Genomic DNA, 21,736 nt, shown 5'->3' with positions numbered 1-21,736 from the left:
TATATACTTTTTCTATCGAATCGTCATTGTTTCTAATACATTTTTATACACAATAATAGTAGTTTTACAATACAAATATCTGCTCTAAGATGTTGATTATACGAAATTCCAATATTGAAATTATGATTTACGAGTGTTAAACAATAAAATCATTTTTTCTTATTTTCTGTTACAAAAATAATCTCCATAAGGAACTTTTATGTAGTTATTTCATTACATAGGCAGGCCTACATGTGAAGAAATAGTGGAATTTTCTGTTTCTGAAATTGATAAATTCACAAAGGTTTCTTTTCAATTTCTTGTTACATTTTAAATATAGGAATGGGATATTTGTTCTCTACGAACTAGATGTATGTTCCCTGTACTTTACACAGAGAGAGAGAGAGAGAAACACTGTATATTTTTACTTCCAAACTTGAAATAGAGAATTGTCTGTTTTCCGAAAGTAATTGGAAAATGATAATTTGTTGCTGTCTAACTTTCCTCTACATGAATTGAATTTTATAGATGAATGTGCAGTTAAATATAGTGGAAAATTTTCCACCAAACATCACAATACATAATATCCAAAATTGAAAAGTTTTTTCACTTGTTTCTACATCGTGATGAAAATTTTCCGATTCATGAAAATTCCTTTCACTTGTTTCTGTCCGATTCACAAAAAGTTGTTTTACTTTTTGCTTCAAAATGATGAAAATTTTCCGACTCAAAAAGTTCTTCAATTTTTCCACACAAGACAGAAAATATTTCGATTCATGAAAAATTGTTTCACTTGTTCCTACACAGCGCGGAAAATTGTCTGAGCCATGCAATTTTTCAGATTCTTCAAACGATCTTTCACTTTTTAACATTTTTATATATGATTTCAATCAATTTTTTGAATACTGAGGAACCGTTACTTGATGACTGATATTTGTTAAGAACGGAAAATTTTCCGGAAAAATATAGAAGAAAATTTTCCACCTCACATCACGGCTAAACAACGATGTAGGAATAAGTGTAGTATGTTTTTATGAATCGGAAAATTTTCTGTTTTGAAATTTTCCGGAAAATTTTTATCACTGTACAGTAGTGTTGTAAATAGAAAAAAAACGGTTCGTATTTTTTCAGAAATCTACGTTTTTTTTAGAAAAAAAAACATTGCCTCTCGTTTTTTTTTCTAAATTTCGTTTTTTTTCAAATAGTCATTTGTAATGCATCTTACGTCTATTTAAGAATGAAATATTTTTATGTAGGTGTAATCACCGTAAAATGCAACACAAATTAAACGCTAGATACTGATACGCTACAAATATTTTACAATTTATATGAATACCATACCTATTAACAATTCGGGTTTCAGCAGTTTTCATCAATATCAACTAAGAAATAAAAGTAGAAATGAAATTTTGTTTTTTCGTGAAAGCAGGCCTTTAATAAGCACGAAAATAATGTCACGAACAGTATAAAATTCCAATAACTTGTCTAAAGGTAAAAACTAATACTAATTTGCCTAATAGTATTTTTCTAAATGTCATATATAAATAATTTGTCGACTAGATATATATGATATGCAGAGCCGGCTCTACCATACATGCAGTGGCGTATTTACGATTTTGTTTCGGGAGGGGCTTTGCTAACTTTCGGGGAGGGGTTTGCCTGAAAATGTGAAAATTCTGCAAGATATTTCATATACTTTACTATAGTAAGTACGATTTCGGGGGGGGGGGCTTAAGCCCGGAAGCCCTCCTAAATACGCGACTATATATATGCAACACGTGCATTTGCGTGGAACGGCAAGCTTGGATGGTCCGGCAAAATCTGTCATAAGTATATTATTTAAATTAAATATTTCTTGTTGGAAACAGACTTCATGATGATGGTAGTTACAATTACTAAGCTGACCTTCTATTTGAATACTACATTCATAAATTATGTTTAGGTTGCATTAGTTTAAGGCCACATGGGCAATGCTAAAGCAAATGGTCGAATAAATCCGAGCACAAATAGCTTGATTGTTGTCAAATGCAAGAATTCAATTCTCGAATAGCAGTGAATATCTGTTCCATTTAGTAAGTTATCACAGTTTTGATATGAAAGTAGTCTTGTTTTTGTCAGAAGCAAGTTCCTTATCATTGAAGATAGAAATAAGTTTCTTTTTTTAAATGTTAGAAGATGTAGAAGAAAAATCAAGAAATAAAGATAAAAGAGCTAGTTGCACTGGAATTGCAAACTGAAACATTGAGATTGAAGCTCGATAGTGAATTCTATAAAAAGGATTACCATCTTTCCTATGCAGGTGTGTTTGCTTTATCTTTCACTATCATAATAGATTAACATTTAAAGAAAAAAATAGATACAACGGAATTGCATTTTTAGTAAGTATTTAAGCCTTGCTGAATGCGACTGCACTTACCCTCACCTTTGCTGTTCATGCTGGAGTAGCATACTTAAAATAATGACTTCTAAGATTTATTCTTTCTGGAGAAAGAGGGAGGCGGCAAATTATGCCATTGCACGAGGCGACAAATTGACTAGGATCTGAATATAGGATGACTCAATTTGAAGTAATGCAGGGTGTTTCAAAATTAATATTAGGTTTTTGACACTTTGTAGTATCTATTACAATTAACTTACAATTCTAAATATTATATCAAATGAAAGAGCAACTCAAACAGTTTTGTACGCACGCATGTGCATACGTTGTTTCTTCTGGCTGTCGTTAGAAAGAGCAAGTAGCAAAGATTGAGACTAGAGAGCAGAAAGCTTTTTGTGTTTTAATAAAGACTGAACCTGTACAGTGCAACCGTCTGTGTGAATATTAAGGAGACGCTTGCAACTACGTCTTTATTGTTTACAGTTGCTACAGGTCTAAAACCTAAACTACGGTTTACGTGCCAATTTCGCAAGTGAAATATTGCTGCATAACAATGAAGATTTTCTGGATCGTGTCGTCTACAGTGATAAATCGACTTTTCACCTAAGAGCTAATGTGAACACTCATAATGTTTGCATCTGGCCGTCAGCAAATCCTCAGGAGATGGTACAATTGAAACGAAACTCCCCTAAATTGAATATGTTTTGTGCCATATGGCGGAAAGTTTATGGGCCTTTCTCGCCTATCGACTAGATGTGTGCCGTGTGATGAATGAATCTCACATTGAACACTTGTAGCAAAGACTGTTTGAGGTGCTCTTTTACTTCATGCATTGCTTATAATTGTTCGTAAAATGTAATAAGTACTACGAAGACTTAAAACCCCAAAATTTATTTTGAAACACACCATTTACACCTACATTTCTCACCAACAGTGTTGGAACTAAGATGTAAAAAGGAGAAAAAAATTTCCTTATAAAGTTATTGTTTACAACGATATTATTATTAGTCGAGACTATAACTACAACAATAACACGAGTTAGTAGTCAAAAAAATGTAATCAAGTGTATATTCGGTGGTCAAGGTGGCCAAAGTGGCACACACAGGTGTGTCACTTGTTTAATCCGCTCCAGTGTGGACACTAATTAAGATATCGGGATATTATTCTTGCAAAATGTGGTTGGACTATAGTTTATCATATTAATTTCTTTTTCTTCTGGTGTCGAATTTCACCCCAGTAAAAAATTCGAGAATTTTCTAATTTCGAATTTCCTTTACTTTTTCCCCTGTAGTTTCCTTCGTTGTAGAAAGACATCCTTAAGACTTGCCAGGTGGATACCTCTGATGGATACCTAACTGTTGACATCAATTGGACGGGCCTGCGCGTAGTGTTGCCAATTAGGGGATTTAAAATTCTCCTATATTTGGGCAAAAAATTAGAAATTTTTCTTTATAAATCCGTAGCTATACGTCCGAGTGCAAGTCAACTTACGCCAATCGTACATTTGTCCTTACTTAACAAACGAAAGTACAGACCGTTACATGGGGTAATTAGGGAACGCACGTAAAATTCGTATTTAGGTTCTAGCCCTTGATTTTTCTAATTTTTCCTTGCCTTTCTCTTTACCGTAATATATTTTTGAGAATTAGAAGCTTTGTTCCTTAAATATCGCCATAATACTTGTAGGATATATTAGTGGTGTACCAATGTTTAATTTAAGATAGTTTGCGTCTGTCTGGTTGCAGTGTTGCCAGCTACAGAATATTTTAATTCCAGATTTTAGGGGGAAATTTTGGAAAATTATGTTTTGTCTCTATTATTTCCTTCTTGTTGGCTATATCGGAACAAGCATACCAGTATCTGGAGGTCTCGTGTTTGCTCTACACAACGCACTAAAGGAAGTTTCAATAGGATAATTAGGGAAAGTACAGTTGAGGTTTACATTGGACCTTGTTCTCTAATTGAAAAGATAACTGTGATTTTTTTTAAGGTAGAATGAGATATTTGTTATTGACATGCTTACTTTATTAGATATGTCACAAAACTTGTAGGATATATTAGAGGAATACCAAAGCTTATTTTAAGATAGTTTGTGTGTGTCTGATAGTAGTGTTGCTAGCTACAAAAAAAATTAATTCCAGATTTTAGGGGCAAATTTTGGGAAAAATTCCCTTTTTTTCTATTATTTCCTTCTTGTTGGCTACATTCAAACAAATGTACCAGTGTCTAACAGCCTCATCCTTAGCCTACACAGCGCACCATAAAAAGTTTCACTAGAATAATTAGGGGAAGTACAGTTGAGGTTTATGGTAAACCATGTTCTGGAAATTGTAAGAAAATGGCGAATTTCTGAGGTAGAATGAGAGTTGTTTTTTTAATTTCATGTTTACTTTGTTATATATCGCCATGATACTTGTAGGATATATTCTTCGAGTACTACGGTTTATTTTCAGATAGCTTTCGTCTGTCTGATGGCAGCGTTTCCAGCCAAAACAATTAATTCCCGCTATTAGGTGAAAAATTCGGAAAATTTCCCTTTTCCCCTCTATTATTACCCTCTTACTGGCTACATTGAAACAAACGTACCACTACCTGAAAGCTTCTTCTTTGCTCTACATAACGCACCATAAAAAGTTTCAATAGGATAATTAGAGAAGCTGTACCCCGGCATATTTGATTTTTGCCTCTGAGGCGTAAAAAGTGTCAAAATTTCATGTGTATGACAGAATTTTTTCCCCCTCTTTGAATGGAAGCCAGCGACTTTAGGATTTCACTGTATCTTGTCAACACACCAAAGATTTGTTTAGGTGACTTGAACCCATATAGCAGCAGTGGTGCTAGATACAAAAAATTTTTGAAATTCGGTTAGGGAATTTTTGTAAATTTTCACCCCTACATTTCCCTCAATAATTTCCTACCCATTGGTAACACTGCAATGCAACTTACACCAAAAGATAGCCACATCCATTTTCTTAAAAACAAGGCCTTAACCATATCAATCGAATGAATAGTTTTTGAGCAATAAGTCAGTAACTGGAAATGTAGGAAAACGCCAAAAATGATCTGGGACCGAAAGGTATAATCACACAATTTTGCTCGTATAGGTTCAAAGAAACAAACGATTTGTAAGTTACGAGGGCTTCGACTCAAGTTCTGTTGATTATTTCAATAATCTGCAACATAAATCAATAAATAATAGTTGCCAGAAAAAGAAACAGATTTTTGAAAAAAAACATGAAAAAGAACGATGTTTTTTATTGAAAAAAAACTTCACAGAAAAAAAACCGTTTTTTTTACAACACTACTGTACAGAATAGACAATTTTTCCATTCATGAAAAATTTTCACTTGTTCCTACATAGTACGGAAAATTCGGTCATGAAAAATTTCAGATTCTTTAAACAATCTTTCACTTTTTAACATTTCTATACATGAATTCAATCAATTTTATGAATACTGAGGAATTGTTACTTGATCACTGATATTTAAGAACGGAAAATTTTCCGGAAAAATATAGAAGAAAATTTTCCACCTCACATCACGACTAAACAACGATGTAGGAATAAGTGGAGTATGTTTTCATGAATCGGAAAATTTTCCGGAAAATTTTCATCACTGTGTAAGCCCTTACATCCGCTTCTAACCCGCGTATTAATGATAATAAGTGGATAAAAGCTTCGGTAATACATATTAGGCCTAGAGGGAAGTGGTACGGTAAGGGTAACCTTGACGGCAGAAATCTTGAAATCCGCCATCTTGAATAAAAGTGAAGTTTTGAAAAATGAAAACCATAGTTCGTGACATCTCATTTTAATAGCAAACTTTCCTTGCAACTCTTTAAAAATGTAATAAAAGTAGAAAACATGAGCCAGGGCAATAACTGCAAAGTGCCAGTTGGAATCTTAAACATGCGGTGAAAACTAGAAGTGTTACCAGTTTGAAAAATGGTTAATGGACGTTTGGTGCACATTAGAAGCAATCTTATATTCATACTGGTTAACTATAAAACAAAAATAAGCATACTATTGGATTTTGGGGAAAATTTGCTAATAAAATGAGGTGTCACATGCTATGGTTTTCATTTTTCAAAACTTCACTTTCATTCAAAATGACGGATTTTAATATGGCTACCATCAAGGTTACTCTTACCGTACCATTTCCCTCTAGGCCTAATATGTATTACCGAAGCTTTTATCCACTTTTTATCATCAATACGCGGGATAGAAGCGAATGTAAGGGACTTACGCACGTTGTAAATATAAACAATTAATATGCTTGTAACTTTTCCCCAAATGTGCGTATCTTAAAACTAACTTCACCGTTATTTTCCTAATTAAATTCTAGCCCGAAATTATGTATCATATCACCCTATTTCCATTTAAGAAACTTGACCTTAATTCAAAATGGCTGCCGTCAAGGTCATACGACTTCCCCCTGGACCTTATATGTATCCACATGGTTGTGCTTCACTTTTTTTTTTCATTAACACTTCGTTTACAAAGGGTAGTAAGGGACTTCTGCAGTAATCTCTAATAACCGATAGAAAACATGCACCATGGCAAAAATTTCTGTTATCACAAATAATGCATACATACTCTCTATCAGAAAAAAAGAATTTCATTGAAATCGGAGCCGAACACTTGGGTGATGTCCCTTGTTAGATGAAGTATTTCTATATTATGTTTCGATCTATCTACAACAGTTTTTAATGTACTGGTCTGACTTTGAAAATACACAATGAAATAGCAAATATACAAATACTACTATTATATGTATAGAGATGTAATAGCTTATCTTTTCCAAGAACGCTAGATGTTCAATAATGTTCAAGTCATACTGACTCGTTTGTCTAAAGCTGGCCATAGATGTTCAATAATGTTAAAGCCGTGTTGTTAAGCATTCTAGGAAAAGGTGTGGAAGTTTATCCTGATGTTCCTCAAACCAAGACTGAATTGGTTTGATTGTGTATTGGCATCTCAGAAGATGCTGTTGTTGTTAAGGAAAAACATGTGTATTATATGATCAAATTCGTCATCTAAATGTCCACTTAATTACTGCCAGTAATTCGTCCTTTAAGAATAATAAGAAAGACAGAATACTATGAAATTGTAGACCACGGGACCACAAAGCCGCCATCTTGTATAACGGTAAGTAGACACTTCGGAGACTGTGCCTACGTCTTTTTGAGCGACCATCGGACTGTATTACTCTCTTCCTATCGCCGGCTATCCATATGTTATGGGCAGCACCTTTTTTCGTGCTACCGTGTTGGTGGCTGTGCTCAGAGATTTCAAAATCGTAACTAACCTCGGTTATTGAGATTATGAAGCTCTCGTCCGACTATGATTGCGGAAACAGTTTACTTTCGGAATCAGATCTGTATTCAGTTACATGAATTATTTCTGTGGTTCTTAGTGACAATATTTTTCAATGTATTAACAATTCTTTTCAATGTACGACGATCCTTCTCATCTAGGCATGGTTTCCGTCCTGTATATGTTTTTTTTTAATATAAAATCTTGCCACAGTTCTGTATGCCATGATTATATTGTTCTAAATGTACCTAGTACACCTGTAAGTGTTGTTTACACTTGCCCTAGATATACCTAGTACATTTCGAAGTCTTGGGTACAATTGCTCTAGATATATCTAGTGCAGTGATAGTCTTGCGTATACTTGCTCAAGATGTAGGCCTACCTAATGCAGTGACAGTCTTACTCACACTTGCTCTAGATATACTTAATACACTGAAAGTCTTGGATACACTTGCTCTAGATATACCTAATACATTGGCAGTCTTGGGTACATTTGCTCTAGATATACCTAATAAACTTGTAGCCTTGGGTACGCTTGCTCTAGATTTACCTAATACACTTGTAGTCTTGGGTACACTTGCTCTAACTACCACTCAGTCACACTTTTCCTCCCTTAAAAATTGGAAATATTACCAGCTTCTGGCCTATTGCAGACATGAATACATGCTAGGCACTATTACTACTCACATACTACTGACCGTTACCCAACATAGCACTAACACATGACAATCGCAGTGCACGAATTTTCAATGTTACTAACTCACAAATATTACATGTTGAGGTACATGGGTACTTCAGTTATTTTTATAGCTATCTGCAACATATTTCGATACACTAACTTGAAAGAAAGACTTTAAGGACATAAAAATATGTACGCCTTTGTTTGATTCATATGTATGAATAAGACTCCCCAAATGATAAAGACACATATTCTTATATAGAGTTGTAACATATTCATACACGATTGCATTTCTTGATTACTAAACTAAGTCTACGATATAAAAATAAATACACAAAAATAGACATCAATTTTAATACTATCAATAATTATATTCATGTATACATCTAGAAATCAGCTCACGAAATGAAAGCACTATTCTAATTGATAGTTTCTCGTCAGCCTCTTAAATGTTCCTATTTGTTCTGCAGTTCGAATATATTAATATTGTTGGAATTTATTATGTTGGATTCCTTTCGTACAACGTTCTGCGACGCTATTTACTGAAGACTTTATCCTTGCGACTGGTTTCATATTTATATGTTGATGATACGTGAAATAAATCAATGTTGGCTTTAACAAAGAGCATCATGAAGAGGGTAAAGGCAATATTCTTAGTTCCTTGAAAATTGACCTACACGAGACATTCATTTTTGCGCTGTTGTAGTTCTTAAGATCCTTTTATAAATAATGAACATTACTTTTGTGGGAATTTCCCCCAGAAGAGTATATCATATGTAAGTAGAGACTGGAAAATTCCGAAATATAAATATAAATATAAATATAAATATAAATATAAATATAAATATAAATATAAATATAAATATAAATATAAATACGCAAGCAATGTTTTTTTTTCTGAATTTGATGGAAATTTAAGGCCATAAACTTTCTTGTATGTAAGTTTAGTTTGTTATGGGCAAACTACTTTTCTAAACTATGGATAATCTCGTCAATTTTATCGCTGATAATATATTAACTTTTTCCTGTTGTAGTTAGGTTTGTGTCGTCCGCATACTTAGTTGCATTTGCTAGTGCTATGTCATTTGATAAATCATTTACACAGAGATGTACTCGAGGGGAGAGGGGGAGTGAGGGACCAGCTTCCCAAATGCAGTTCATTTGTTAGTTGTTTATATAAACACGTTTACTGAAGCAGATGACAAATGCTTATAGTAAAACAAATAGAAGTTCCCATTCTCCACACAGGAAAAGTAATGTTTGATAAATATAAAGCTGGATATTTGAATACTACCTTGATCAAAAAATTCCCGGAATTCACTCAAAAAATTAAAAATACAAGTTTATTCTTAAAAATTGATGTTGTCCTCTTCTCAGTAATCCCCATCGACCACAATGCACTTATGCCAGCGCTTGATCCTATTCTCAAAACATTTGTGGTATTCGATTTTTCGTATGTCCATCAGAGGCGTCTTCGATTTCCGTATTATCTCCTCTCGGCTGCTAAAACGCATTCTCCATAGTGGTTCTTAAGTCGATCAAATAGGAAAAAGTCACACGGAGCTAAATCCGATGGAAGTAATATCTCTTTCATGATACAATTATTACGAATTTTGAACATCTGCCTTGTTTTAGTCCACTTTTTGGTAGAACTCTTTCAATTCTGCACTAGTTTGCAGTGCTCTGTTTGCGATATGTTTTTTCTGCTGGTTCCACACCATATATCATCTTTAACGTTTTTCCTCTGGTACATTTTCTTCCATGTCCTATTTTCCTCTACACAGAATATACTTACTTTCTTATATATTTGTTCTCATTGATATATTTTGAAATATTGTATTCTTCAATTATTTTTCTCTTTTCCTCTATATCTAAGTATGTGAACAGCTTCATCATAACGTACTAGACATTCTTCTGTCTCCTGGCTGCCATACATATTCTCTCAATTTTTTTTCTTTACCTCCTTTTCTAGGATTTCACTCTTATTTTCTATTATAAGTTGTTAAGATTGATTCTTAAATCGGCTAGAATGAAACAAAATTTTGAGGTAATGATAAAACTGAACGAATAGAAAGATAAATGAGTTATGTAAACATTAAATCATTTGGCAAATAACGACCGATTTACAAAGAAAAGTAAAAACAAACTACTATGCAAACAAGTACAATACAAACTACTATGCAACATTAGTTTATTTGATATAGAATTGTTCAACAACTATAAATCTTGATCAGTAATAAAAAGCTTATTCAGTTCATATTTATACCCTCTATAAAACAAATTCCTAAAACAGTTACGTATTTATGGAAAATTTCTAAATATTTTTCTAAATAAAGTTTGTTGATAAAATATCTAGATTAGCTTTGTCATAAAATATTGAATTAAGGAAACAGTAATAATAAAATCGGAACTTCTAAGTTAGCAAATAATGCAAGCAGTTCTAAAGTAGCAATCCACTCTGTTACTTCTCTGCTACATAATCGAGTAATAGTAGGTCATGGGGAATGGCGGAAACTTCGTAAGGAGGAACTAAATAATTTATACGGTTTACCCAATATTGTTAGGGTAATTAAGTCTAGGAGTCTCAGATGGGCAAGTCATGTATCTAGAATGGAATAATGGAGAAACTCTTTCAAAATTTTAACTGGAAGCCCAATCAAATTAGGACCATTAGGAAAACCTAGGTGCAGATGTGAAGACAATATTAAGATGAATCTCGCTGAAACAGGAATACAACGTAGAACATGAATCCAGTTGGTTATGGACAGAAATCAACGGAGAGCTTTCGTGAACGTGGCATTGAACCTACGGGTTCCAAAGGCCACATAGTTAGTTAATATGTACAAATGTAAGAAGTGAAATCATAATATATTGAAAGAAACACTGCGTATTCCTAATGATGTTGATGTTAAGAAGGAGAAAATGCTTTAAAAAGAAAAAAATCATATCACAATGGATCCCACTATAAGGAACACTTCTGGTGACGCATGCACCCAGAAGCCATACTGCTCTAATAAGCCCATTGTGATGCTCTGGAGAATTTTAAATCTTTCAAATACTCAACAGTAGTAACATTGTAACGTGGATAAAAATTAAATCAAGGGTACTTACGCATTTAATTGAACTTCATTGCTTTACGTTTATTATGATTAGTTTCACTATTTTAATTTTAGTCTCGTATGACCAATTATGCTATGGAATCTGAAAAAAAAAATAGAATTTTCCTTTTTGATGCACTTTTGAATAAAATCATTTTTAAAACTTTATGTAACTATAATGACTTTTAATGATAGTTTTATTCAGTAAATACACAGATAACTCACAATGACATTTTTAATCACTAAGCAATATGACATATGACTGATTGTGACTTTGAAAAGTTTACAGTTATTTTTGACATTTCTTCTAGCTAAAATTGTCTCAGTTTCCAACCAATTTTGGGTAGTTACTACACCATACATAAGATGATTCCATAATATAAGATTAGTGATTCAATATTTTGATTTTTGTTCCAGTTTTCGTGACGACAGCCGGAGCAGCAGCAGCAGTAGCACAAGCAGTACTGATAGTGGAGTTAGTAGTCGCAGCACGTCTAGTGACAGTTCCAGTTCTCGTTCCTCGTTAAGTGATTCAGACCGGTTTTCCTCAGCGACAGAATCTTCTTCTTCCAGGTAAGATAAGTTTAAGAAATTTTAAGAATGGATGAAACAGGTATATAATCTGAACATCTTTATTTGAGTAGAGAGGTTATACTGGGTTTCCTGCCATTTAAGTGAGTGTATTTGAAGGCAGTTCTAACTTAATTTTCCCAGTTAAGAATATTTAACCACTACATATTAAAGATAAATTATTCCTCATACTTTCCAAAAACACCTTCATAATTGGAATATTTAAGATCCATAATTGAATTATAACTTACTTGTTTATTTAAAAACAGCATGATAATTATCCTAACTTTCCTATCGCTTAATCATTACATACCCTTCTGATGCCAGGAACATATTTCAAGTACAAAATACAAACTATATTACACAAATACTAAAAACAAACAAACAAACAAACAAACAAAAGATATAGGCATAATATAAAAGCCATATCAACATATCTAATTTTTTGTGAGAATGCATTATAGCAATAAGATCTATACATCAAAACTCTTATAGTAATACCTTCAAAAGAAATTCAGCATACAGATGACATAATAGTTACATATGAAGTACTAGAGATAAGATCACTTCTATATTATCATTATTATTATTTATGTAATAATAATAATATGCAAAAGAACTCTTCATCTGCATTTAGTATTTCGTCTGAAACATTGATTTTAAAAAATGTCTATTTCAATGAGAAAAATATTGAAATAGCACAAAGCTACAACTTAAAGTACTGACATTCTTCAAATTCTGAAACGTAGATAGGTTTAATTGCTGGGTAAACTGCTGGTAATTACCTTAAAAGAAATTACTTACGCGCTCAAGAGCTGGATTATAATAACAGAGGACTTAGTATGTTTCATTCTTGTAATAGTTTTTCCTGGAGTAGTTAATAAACAAAACTTTGTGAATTTAAGAAGTAATAAAACTTTTTTATAATAAGTAATGAAACTAAACTTATGTATACATCTTTCCTATGGAATGATCGTAGCAAAATTATCTCTACTGATAACTGCAAAGGCATTCACTTAGTATACTTATACACAATTTCATATAATAATGTCACTTTATATATATAAATATATTAACAAGAATGTTAATGTACGATTTTAAAATCCGTAATTTTAGTTTGTAAAGCACTCAGACTTATCTTAAAGTAAAATACCGGCCATTTTTTAACATTATCTTAAAATCGACAAGCTTTGAAGTCTGAGAATTTTATTAGAGTTTCATCTCTAGAATTGAAGTAAGAATAAGATCTTAAACCATTAATTTGAAAAATAAGAGTCTTAACTTTGTTTTGTGAATATGTTATTATCACATGAAACGTAACTATCTTAAATATAATTCCATTAATTAATATAAACTAGTATTAGTAGTATTATAAATCACCAACTAATTTTCGAACTTTCGACAGTTAACTATACTCTTTATATCATGAAGATACGTCTACAATACAAACTTTTTTGCCTTCTATGTAATTAAAATGAAAAGATATTCGTACACTTCCCTTGCTTAACATTGAACTTGGATCAATACCATAGTAATTAATTATTGTATTGTTGAAATTGAATGTTTAGTTATTATTGTTTTAAATATTACATTAATTGCAGATTTTTTAGTAGAAAAGATGTAGTTGAAGTATCCATCTAGTATTAAGAGATTAAAGCATGTAACCCTTCGATATGTACTTTTTTTTCGACCGTACAATGAAACTAAAAAAAAATGCATGTCCAATATATATTTTTTCTTTGTGTTCAAGGGACAAAAGTTAACGTATTTCTTTTTGTTTTAAAACTCTGTGTTGGTGTTAATGAACATTTATGAGAAACCAAATTATTTTCCTTTGTCGTAGTCGATGGAAAAAACAGGTGTCACAAGCACAAGTAGGCATCAGTCAGCAATATTGCTAGTTAGAAATTATTTGAACCAAATCATTATATACTTGTATATATGTTATATATAAACTTTAAGATATTTTTAAGTATTTCCACATAGTGAGTTGGAAACATTTTGAGATGTACGAGAAATGATGATGGGTGATTATCGGACAAACTCAGTTCCTTGATAACAGAATCAAAGTTTTCGACTAAATATTTTCATAAAGATCATTTTCGTATGTCCTACGTATGCAATATTTTCAGTCACTTTGAGTATTCAAAGCAGACTGTTGTCAATCCTTCAGAGACTTTCCTGGTTTGGATAACAACGCAAAAGCCGAACTCTGCAAAACTACTCTTTGCTTTAGTGCACACCGTTTCGTAAGTGTCACGCTAACTATTTTCTCCATAGTAGAGAAAATTCGGGTATGTAGGACAATATTAAACTGTAGAATCGTCATTCTGGACGATATTAAACATTGATTTATACGTTGTTACCAGGAAAATAACTACGTGGGAGCTGCTGCCCTACTCCTCCTTTATGAAAAAGTGTGGAAAGTGAAATGGTGCAATAACCATTAGTGCAAAACATAAAAGGGCATTATATATACTGATTTTGATAATTGTGCTTTATATGTTCTGCGGAAATTTTCGTGTGTGTTGTGTTTTCTAAGTAGAATAACAAAATAAATCTTCGTCTCAGGCAACTTCTTCTTTCTGTATGTGAATGACGATAATTCATGTATGTGTTGTATTGCATGTATGAAGATTCGGATATTCCGTACTACTCGAATTGTTCTTTCGACTACTCGCAATTCTAATAACTGCAATTCCAAACTACCAACCAGAAAGCAGGTGATGAACCTTTGATTGCACAAGACAAAATGAAGCGCTCTATTAATGAAGTTCTAGATTAAATGAGACAACAAATGTGTGTCTGCTCTACCCAGATGCGAGACCTAAATGATAGATCTGAATTCCTCTGTCCACTGCCGTCTTCGTACAAGAGCTATCAGATGAAAGTAAAGAAAGGCTGAAACCATGTTATTCTGATTAGGTATTATTGTATCCCAATGACCTGAACAGTGTAGAATTGTATCAGAATTATAAAGATATAATTACATCAATGAAGGGTTCTTAACAAATGTAGCAACATTATATACTCCATTTGAGTATTTAAAGTAACATAGTATATATTGAATAGTAATCTTCTTGATAAAATGTTCAAAATAACATGCTGGGTTCCTCTTGAAGGTACTTGTAACTTTACCAAAATGGCGTAGATATACTATACAGTGGTCTTCTTAATAAAATAAGAGAACAAGTACTTCAATGTGTTGGCTTGTAATAACTGTTGTACTTCAGACTTCTAAGAGTTTATAAATCATCATCCACTAACTTGATATTGCTTTTTCTGCGGCAAATAAATAAATAAATGAACATATTGATGTATGCCAGAGCTAAAGCTACAATTAGTTTGCATCTGTCTTACACAGGATACTGTATGAAAATTATAAGTGTTACATTTCTTATGACAATTTAAAAAAATAGCGTACCTTTGTTCTCATTTGGCGATTCTTAACTTTTCTTTTTCTGTCAAACTATTCCAGGCTTAGTTCTTTCAAACCAACTACTTCATGGACTTCCACACCGGACTTGAAAAGTCTTCACGATGACACTCGGGCCACCACAGTTCACATTAGATTACCTCGTCGGCCTACACCAGCAGACACAGGACAGAAAGGTAAATTAAAAGGAAACATTTAATCATGTTTTACAAAGTAATTTCCTTACTATTGTTATTCAGTTTACTAGTTCTGTTTCGGGTTTTTTAAACAACCACAAAATACTGGTAATATACTACTGATACTATTTTTATATATATATATATAAAATGAGCGTCGAAATTGTCTTTCATTAAGTAAACATATTTCGTTTCACTTTTTCTTTTCTTTCTTCAGCGATCTGACTAAAATTCAAGAATGAATACAGAATGCTAATTCATTTCACAAATAATAGATAAATTAAGATTGTTAAATGTTAACAATTTAAGGGAATAAATTGACGCAGGGTCAATAATATTCACTTGGATTAATCTTGGTATAATCTGCTAGTTAACAAGAGCCGAAAGTTTCAATAGGAACTCCCAGTTTCCTCAGTAGCGTTTTGACAATGCGTCTGCAGCAAACTCATCCCATCACATACCATTCATGGTACTGGAAGTATCAAAGCAAAAGTGTTTTCTATAGTAATATAAGTATATACAAATACTTTGATATTATCAGTAACAAAAATTACACCTAAAAATTTGAACTTTCACAAGAAAAAATTGAACTTTCATAGGAGTTTTATGGAAGTTCAAATTTTTAAGAGGATGATTTTTATTATTGATAATATCGAGGTATTTGTGTATATATATAACACTAACATATATTACTAGAAGAAACATTCTGTTTTGATACTTCTGAACTTCAACGATAGATGCATGTGATATTACGAGTTTCCTATAGATACATTAAGAAAACCCATTGAAAGCTTCGGCAATTATTAAATAACAGACGTATGCCAATTGATAGTAAAATCTGTGCAACATGAGTTCCAACCAGGAATCGAATCTGGGTATTCCGCTCCAAAGGTACATGCACTAACCATATAACCACGAGGGAGCTCCAAACATGCACAAAATTGCCCAAGTGAATGTTAAATATTAGACCACATGATGATTGGTGTGAAGAGTGAAAATATTACGATTGAAGGAAAATTAAATGTAAATAGCATTTAATTATGTTTTGTACAATAAAGAAAAATTGTTACTTCATTCCAAACCAGAATTTTAATTAACTATACATGCGGTAGCTAGACACAGAAATTTGCAATAGACTGTCACAAAGCAATTGGAATACGATATCATTTATGCAGGGAAACGTGAATGAGTTTTTCTTTAATTGTATTAAGTTCTCTTTGTTTCAATATTTTACTAAAGAAAATCCCATAAAATTTCTTGAGATGCATGGAAATCTGTCAGTTTTGTCTCATTGTTACCCACTAGTAAGACTACTAAGAAACGAAAGAGAGTTCCTGGACAGGGTATATCACAGATTGCCTCATCTTACCGTATTTTCTAACGTAATTTACGATACTGCGCATTTTGTGGACCATAATCTTTAAAGGATATTTTTAACTTTATTTTTCCTAGGTATATATATATATATATAAAAGGAAAAATAATATCATCAAACTCCATGAGTCGGAAAGTGACTCCTTGCAGAGTTATAAACCAAAGAAAATACGAATCATTTATTTAAAAAAAAAAAAAAAAAAAAAAAAAACGCCCTAACTTCAAGTGCGTGTAGTCTATCGCAATTAGATCAAGAAATTACACACGGACAAGTATGCGTTTTATCTAAATATCCATGTTTAAGAATGCTCCGGTGCTGGCGAAATAAATGCTTAATTAGTACTTAAAAGTGTATCCTTGAATCTTAATTTCCACTACACAATTTACTGCGTTAGTATCAGACGATTCTGAAACATGGGTATTTAAATAGAATACACACTAGCTCCTGTTTAATTTCTTGATCCGCTTGCAAAAGATCCCATGGTTTTCAACCTACTTTAAAAAGTGATTTCAACCTGCGTGCGTTTTAAAAAGTGGTTTTTCGTATTTTCGGCGGTTTATAACTCTCAGAAGATGCTTTTCTCAACCCATGTTTTATTAGAACTTTTGTCCTCCATTTGATATAATGAGTCAGCGAGTCAGCTCCCGAAGTTTGATTATGTTACTTTTCCTCCGCATCCTATATATATATATATATATATATATATATATATATATATATATATATATATAGATAGATAGATAGATAGATAGATAGATAGATAGATTTATATATATATATCATTGTGGTATGAATTTTCTTACCTTAAATATATGTCTATTGAGCATTTATTGTGATAAAAGAGAGGGAACGATAGGATAACTATGTACAAAGTTAGAAAATATATGTGTATCTGTATAACAAGCATACCAGAAGTAATTTACTTCCAATTTTTCCAATGTGTGTAGGATAGACAGCCGTTTCACCAAGATCAATTCTCACAATCCGCATTCATTTGCCAATAACCCCACCATCTGCTTCAAAAAGAAATCCTAAATGTCGTGCATAGTGTTGTAAAATTTCCGGAAATTTTGAACAGGCTGGTAAAAAACCGTTTTTTTCGGTTTCTTTCCGGAAAAATTGGAAAAATTTGGAAAAGAACAAAAATCTTTGTATTAGGTTAGTTTTCCTAACTAGGAAGGGTAGGGTAGGAAGAGAGACTTAAAAATGACTGAAAATGGCCGATATTAGTGCCAAATTCATAGTCGGGGTCGCCGAGATGAGCAGTGACATTTCCGATGCTGTTTAAATCCAAATTCATCCACGCAACTTGGGGGCGGGGAGATACATAAATATGATCGAACATGACCGATATTAGTGTCGAGTCCATAGGTTTTGGGGTTGCCGATGCCGTTTAAACCAAAATTCATCCTCGTAACTTGGGGGCGGGGGAGACAGGAAATATATATATATATATATATATATATAAATGATCGAAAATGACCGATATTAGTGTCGAATCCGTGGTTTTTGGGGTCCTGAGATAAACATTAACACTTCCGATGTTTAAATCCAAATTCAGCGCCACAACTTGGGGGAGAGAGAGGGGTGGATATATAAAAATAATCGAAAATGGCCGATATTAGTATCGAATCCATAGTTTTCGGGGTGGCTGAGATGAACAGTGATACTTTCGATGCCATTTAAATCCAAATTCAGTCCACATTAGTTACTCCTAAAGGGAAAGAGTGACATGTAAAAGTAATTGAAAATGACTGATACTAGAGTCTAATTTAGAGTTTTTGGGGTCCCTTGGGTGACAGTTTTGGTGCCCTTTATACCCAAAATGAAACGTATTCTCCTCGTACAAAGAACGGGTATTCTGCTAGTCTTTAATAATAACAAACGGAAATTTCACATGTTAAATCCTTTAATATATTTGTCACTGTTCAAATTTAGGCACTTGTGCGGTCTATGTGTGCATATATAAATAAGATCATCTCTCTTTTTGAATTGTTCGAAAAATATAATTATAATAATAAAGAGAGATTTTTATCAGAAATCAGAAAACTAAAAAATAAAATTAAAAGCTGTTGCTTTAAGTATTTTTTCTGCTAGCGAAATACGTTGTATATATGCTGCAGACACGTTACAGCAAATACGTGTAAGTTTAGTATCAGCTGAAGAAATAGTTTTTAAATTATATTTTCCGGACTTTGCCAATATTTCCGAACGAAAGATTTTTTCTAATGGGTTCAAAATTTCCGGAAATTTTACACAGCACGAGAAAGATACTATCTCCATAAAATATATATTTGATTTTAACATACTGGTATTAACTAAAATGATTCTGGCCATGTTATTTTAACACTTCCCTACCATAAAACAGTAACTTTAAAAGATCACTTAAGATAATTTAAATGCGTCTATATTAATTAATCTAACTAGGATTATATTTCAGGAACTTTTGTAGCCATAACTCCATTCTATCACCTGCTAACTTTAAAGGAATGGTACAAATATATTTGTTGCCACAAAATTTCCCTATTCTAATACAAGAAACATAACTACTCAATGATCTTAACTATAAACTAGTAAATATAAAATAGTTTTCATTTTAATAGCATAATGTAGTAAAGGAATTGAAAATTTCAATTTTTCCCAATTTTGTCAGGTTTTTTTTTTTTTCAAACTCGGGAATAAACGGTAATAAACTGTTTTTTACCCAAAATTTCCATTTTTTTCCAGGCCTTTACAACACTAAACGTGCAGTAGGTACCGCGTAGATTGCCCAAAGGCCAACCGGCCAAGTATTACGAGAAAATAGTGACGAAAGTACCACATTCTAAATTAACATATACTAGAATAAAATCTACATCAAGATCTCTATTTTAAAAAGCTCATATTTTATGCATCCCGATTTTTCAGTGGCCAAAATAGATTAGAAAAGTATGTAAATTACATCAATAAATACGATATCTACGTAAGCATCAGAAGAGAATATACATTTTCAGTAGTAACCAAATTTTTTGCAGTAGCTTTACAAACTGCATGCAGTAACACTGTGTGCAACTGTTAAGAGAAATCAAACAACACTAGGCAGAATCTGCTATTAAACAATACATAAATAAATAATAAGCACGTCCACAAGAATAAAAAACTAGAAACGCATCAGGTTGGCCACGAACGACATACTTCGAACACCATAAAAATGCTGTTTCTCTTAAGTTTTTCGAAAACGACGCATAAAGATTCACCTTCAAACATGTCATTTTGTTAATATTTTATATGAACTATTAATTGATGTCTTATCGTTGAACAATTTTCAAAATAAAATGAAAGGCAAACTTTAAAAATACTAAATAATTTTGGGCTATGTCTCAGTAACCATACCGTATACTGGGCTATATCTCATTAATCATACCATATATTGGGCTATATCTCATTAACCATACATATTTTGGCTATATTTCATTAACCATTGCATATGTTGGGCTACATCTCATTAATCATACCGTATGCTGGGCTGTACCTCATTTACCATATCGCATAATGAGCTATATCATTGACTGTACGGTATACTGACCTATATCTCATTAACCATACCATATACTAGGCTATATCTCTTTAACCATACCTTTTACTGGTTATATCTCATTAACCATACTGTATAGTGGGTTATATCTCATTAATCCTACCGTATACTAGGCAATATATTATTAACCATATCGTATACTGGGCTATATATATTATTAACCATATCGTATACTGGGCTATATCTCATTAATCTTATTATATACTGGGTTATATCTTATTAACCGAAGCATATACTGGGCTGTATCTCATTTACCATATCGCATAATGAGCTATATCATTGACTGTACGGTATACTGACCCTATATCTCATTAACCATACCATATACTGGGCTATATCTCATTAATCCTACCGTATACTGGGCTATATATATTATTAACCATACCGTATACTGGGCTATATCTCATTAATCCTATTATATACTGGGTTATATCTCATTAACCATAGCATATACTGGGCTATATCTTATCATACCGTATACTGAGCTATATCTCATTAACTATACTATAAACTGGGTTATATCTCATTAACGATACCACATACTGAGCTATATCTCATTAACTATACTATATACTGGGATATATCTCATTAACGATACCACATGCTGGGCTATATCTTATTTATCATACCACATACTGAGGTATATCTCATTAACCACACCACATACTGAAATATATTTCATTAACCATACTGTACACTGTCTTCTATATTACATTAACTGTACACTGTTTTTTTGCTAGTGCCATAATAAAAAAAAAAATCATTTTTAGTTTCATCTTAATGTATGGCATGATTATCGTACAACATGAATTTTAAGATATGCAAAACAACTTGTTTTTATTGATATTTCTCGAAAATTACGCTTGAGTATTTACACTCACCCATATTATTTTGTTCAACTAAACGAAAACTATCGATTGTTATGTATGTTTCATCTTTGGTCATATTTATTTCGTGAAAGACTAATAATATAAAATATCCGATACTTACTGAATAATGGTTTCGTTAATTTGAGATTTTCCTTTGTTCTTAAACGTATCTAATTGTTAGGAGTTGTAAGCTTCATTGTGTTATTATCCAGACAGTATCCTTGCTCTCAGATGCTCATTTTATCATTAATTTGTTTCGTAAATGAGGTTTTATAAATGAAATCATATT

The 21,736-nt window shown here is 32.4% G+C and overlaps 1 protein-coding gene across 6 annotated transcripts in view; it reads left to right on the top strand.

Annotated features, from left to right (window-relative positions):
* Positions 1-21,736, top strand: part of LOC145683952 (uncharacterized) — a 304,183-nt gene that overhangs the window by 157,769 nt on the left and 124,678 nt on the right. For all 6 annotated transcript variants that reach the window (XM_081755666.1, XM_081755665.1, XM_081755663.1 and 3 more), the window contains exons 4-5: positions 11,865-12,020; positions 15,496-15,629. In XM_081755666.1, the coding sequence (XP_081611792.1) occupies positions 11,865-12,020; positions 15,496-15,629 (290 nt within the window). The remainder of the gene's footprint in view (positions 1-11,864; positions 12,021-15,495; positions 15,630-21,736) is intronic.

The sequence above is a fragment of the Thermobia domestica genome, chromosome 4, assembly GCF_964235325.1.
Source record: "Thermobia domestica chromosome 4, izTheDome1.hap1.1, whole genome shotgun sequence".
Classification (NCBI taxonomy): domain Eukaryota; kingdom Metazoa; phylum Arthropoda; class Insecta; order Zygentoma; family Lepismatidae; genus Thermobia; species Thermobia domestica.
The sequence above is the reverse complement of the archived record's forward strand: the minus strand, read 5'-3'. Positions and strand labels throughout refer to the sequence as shown.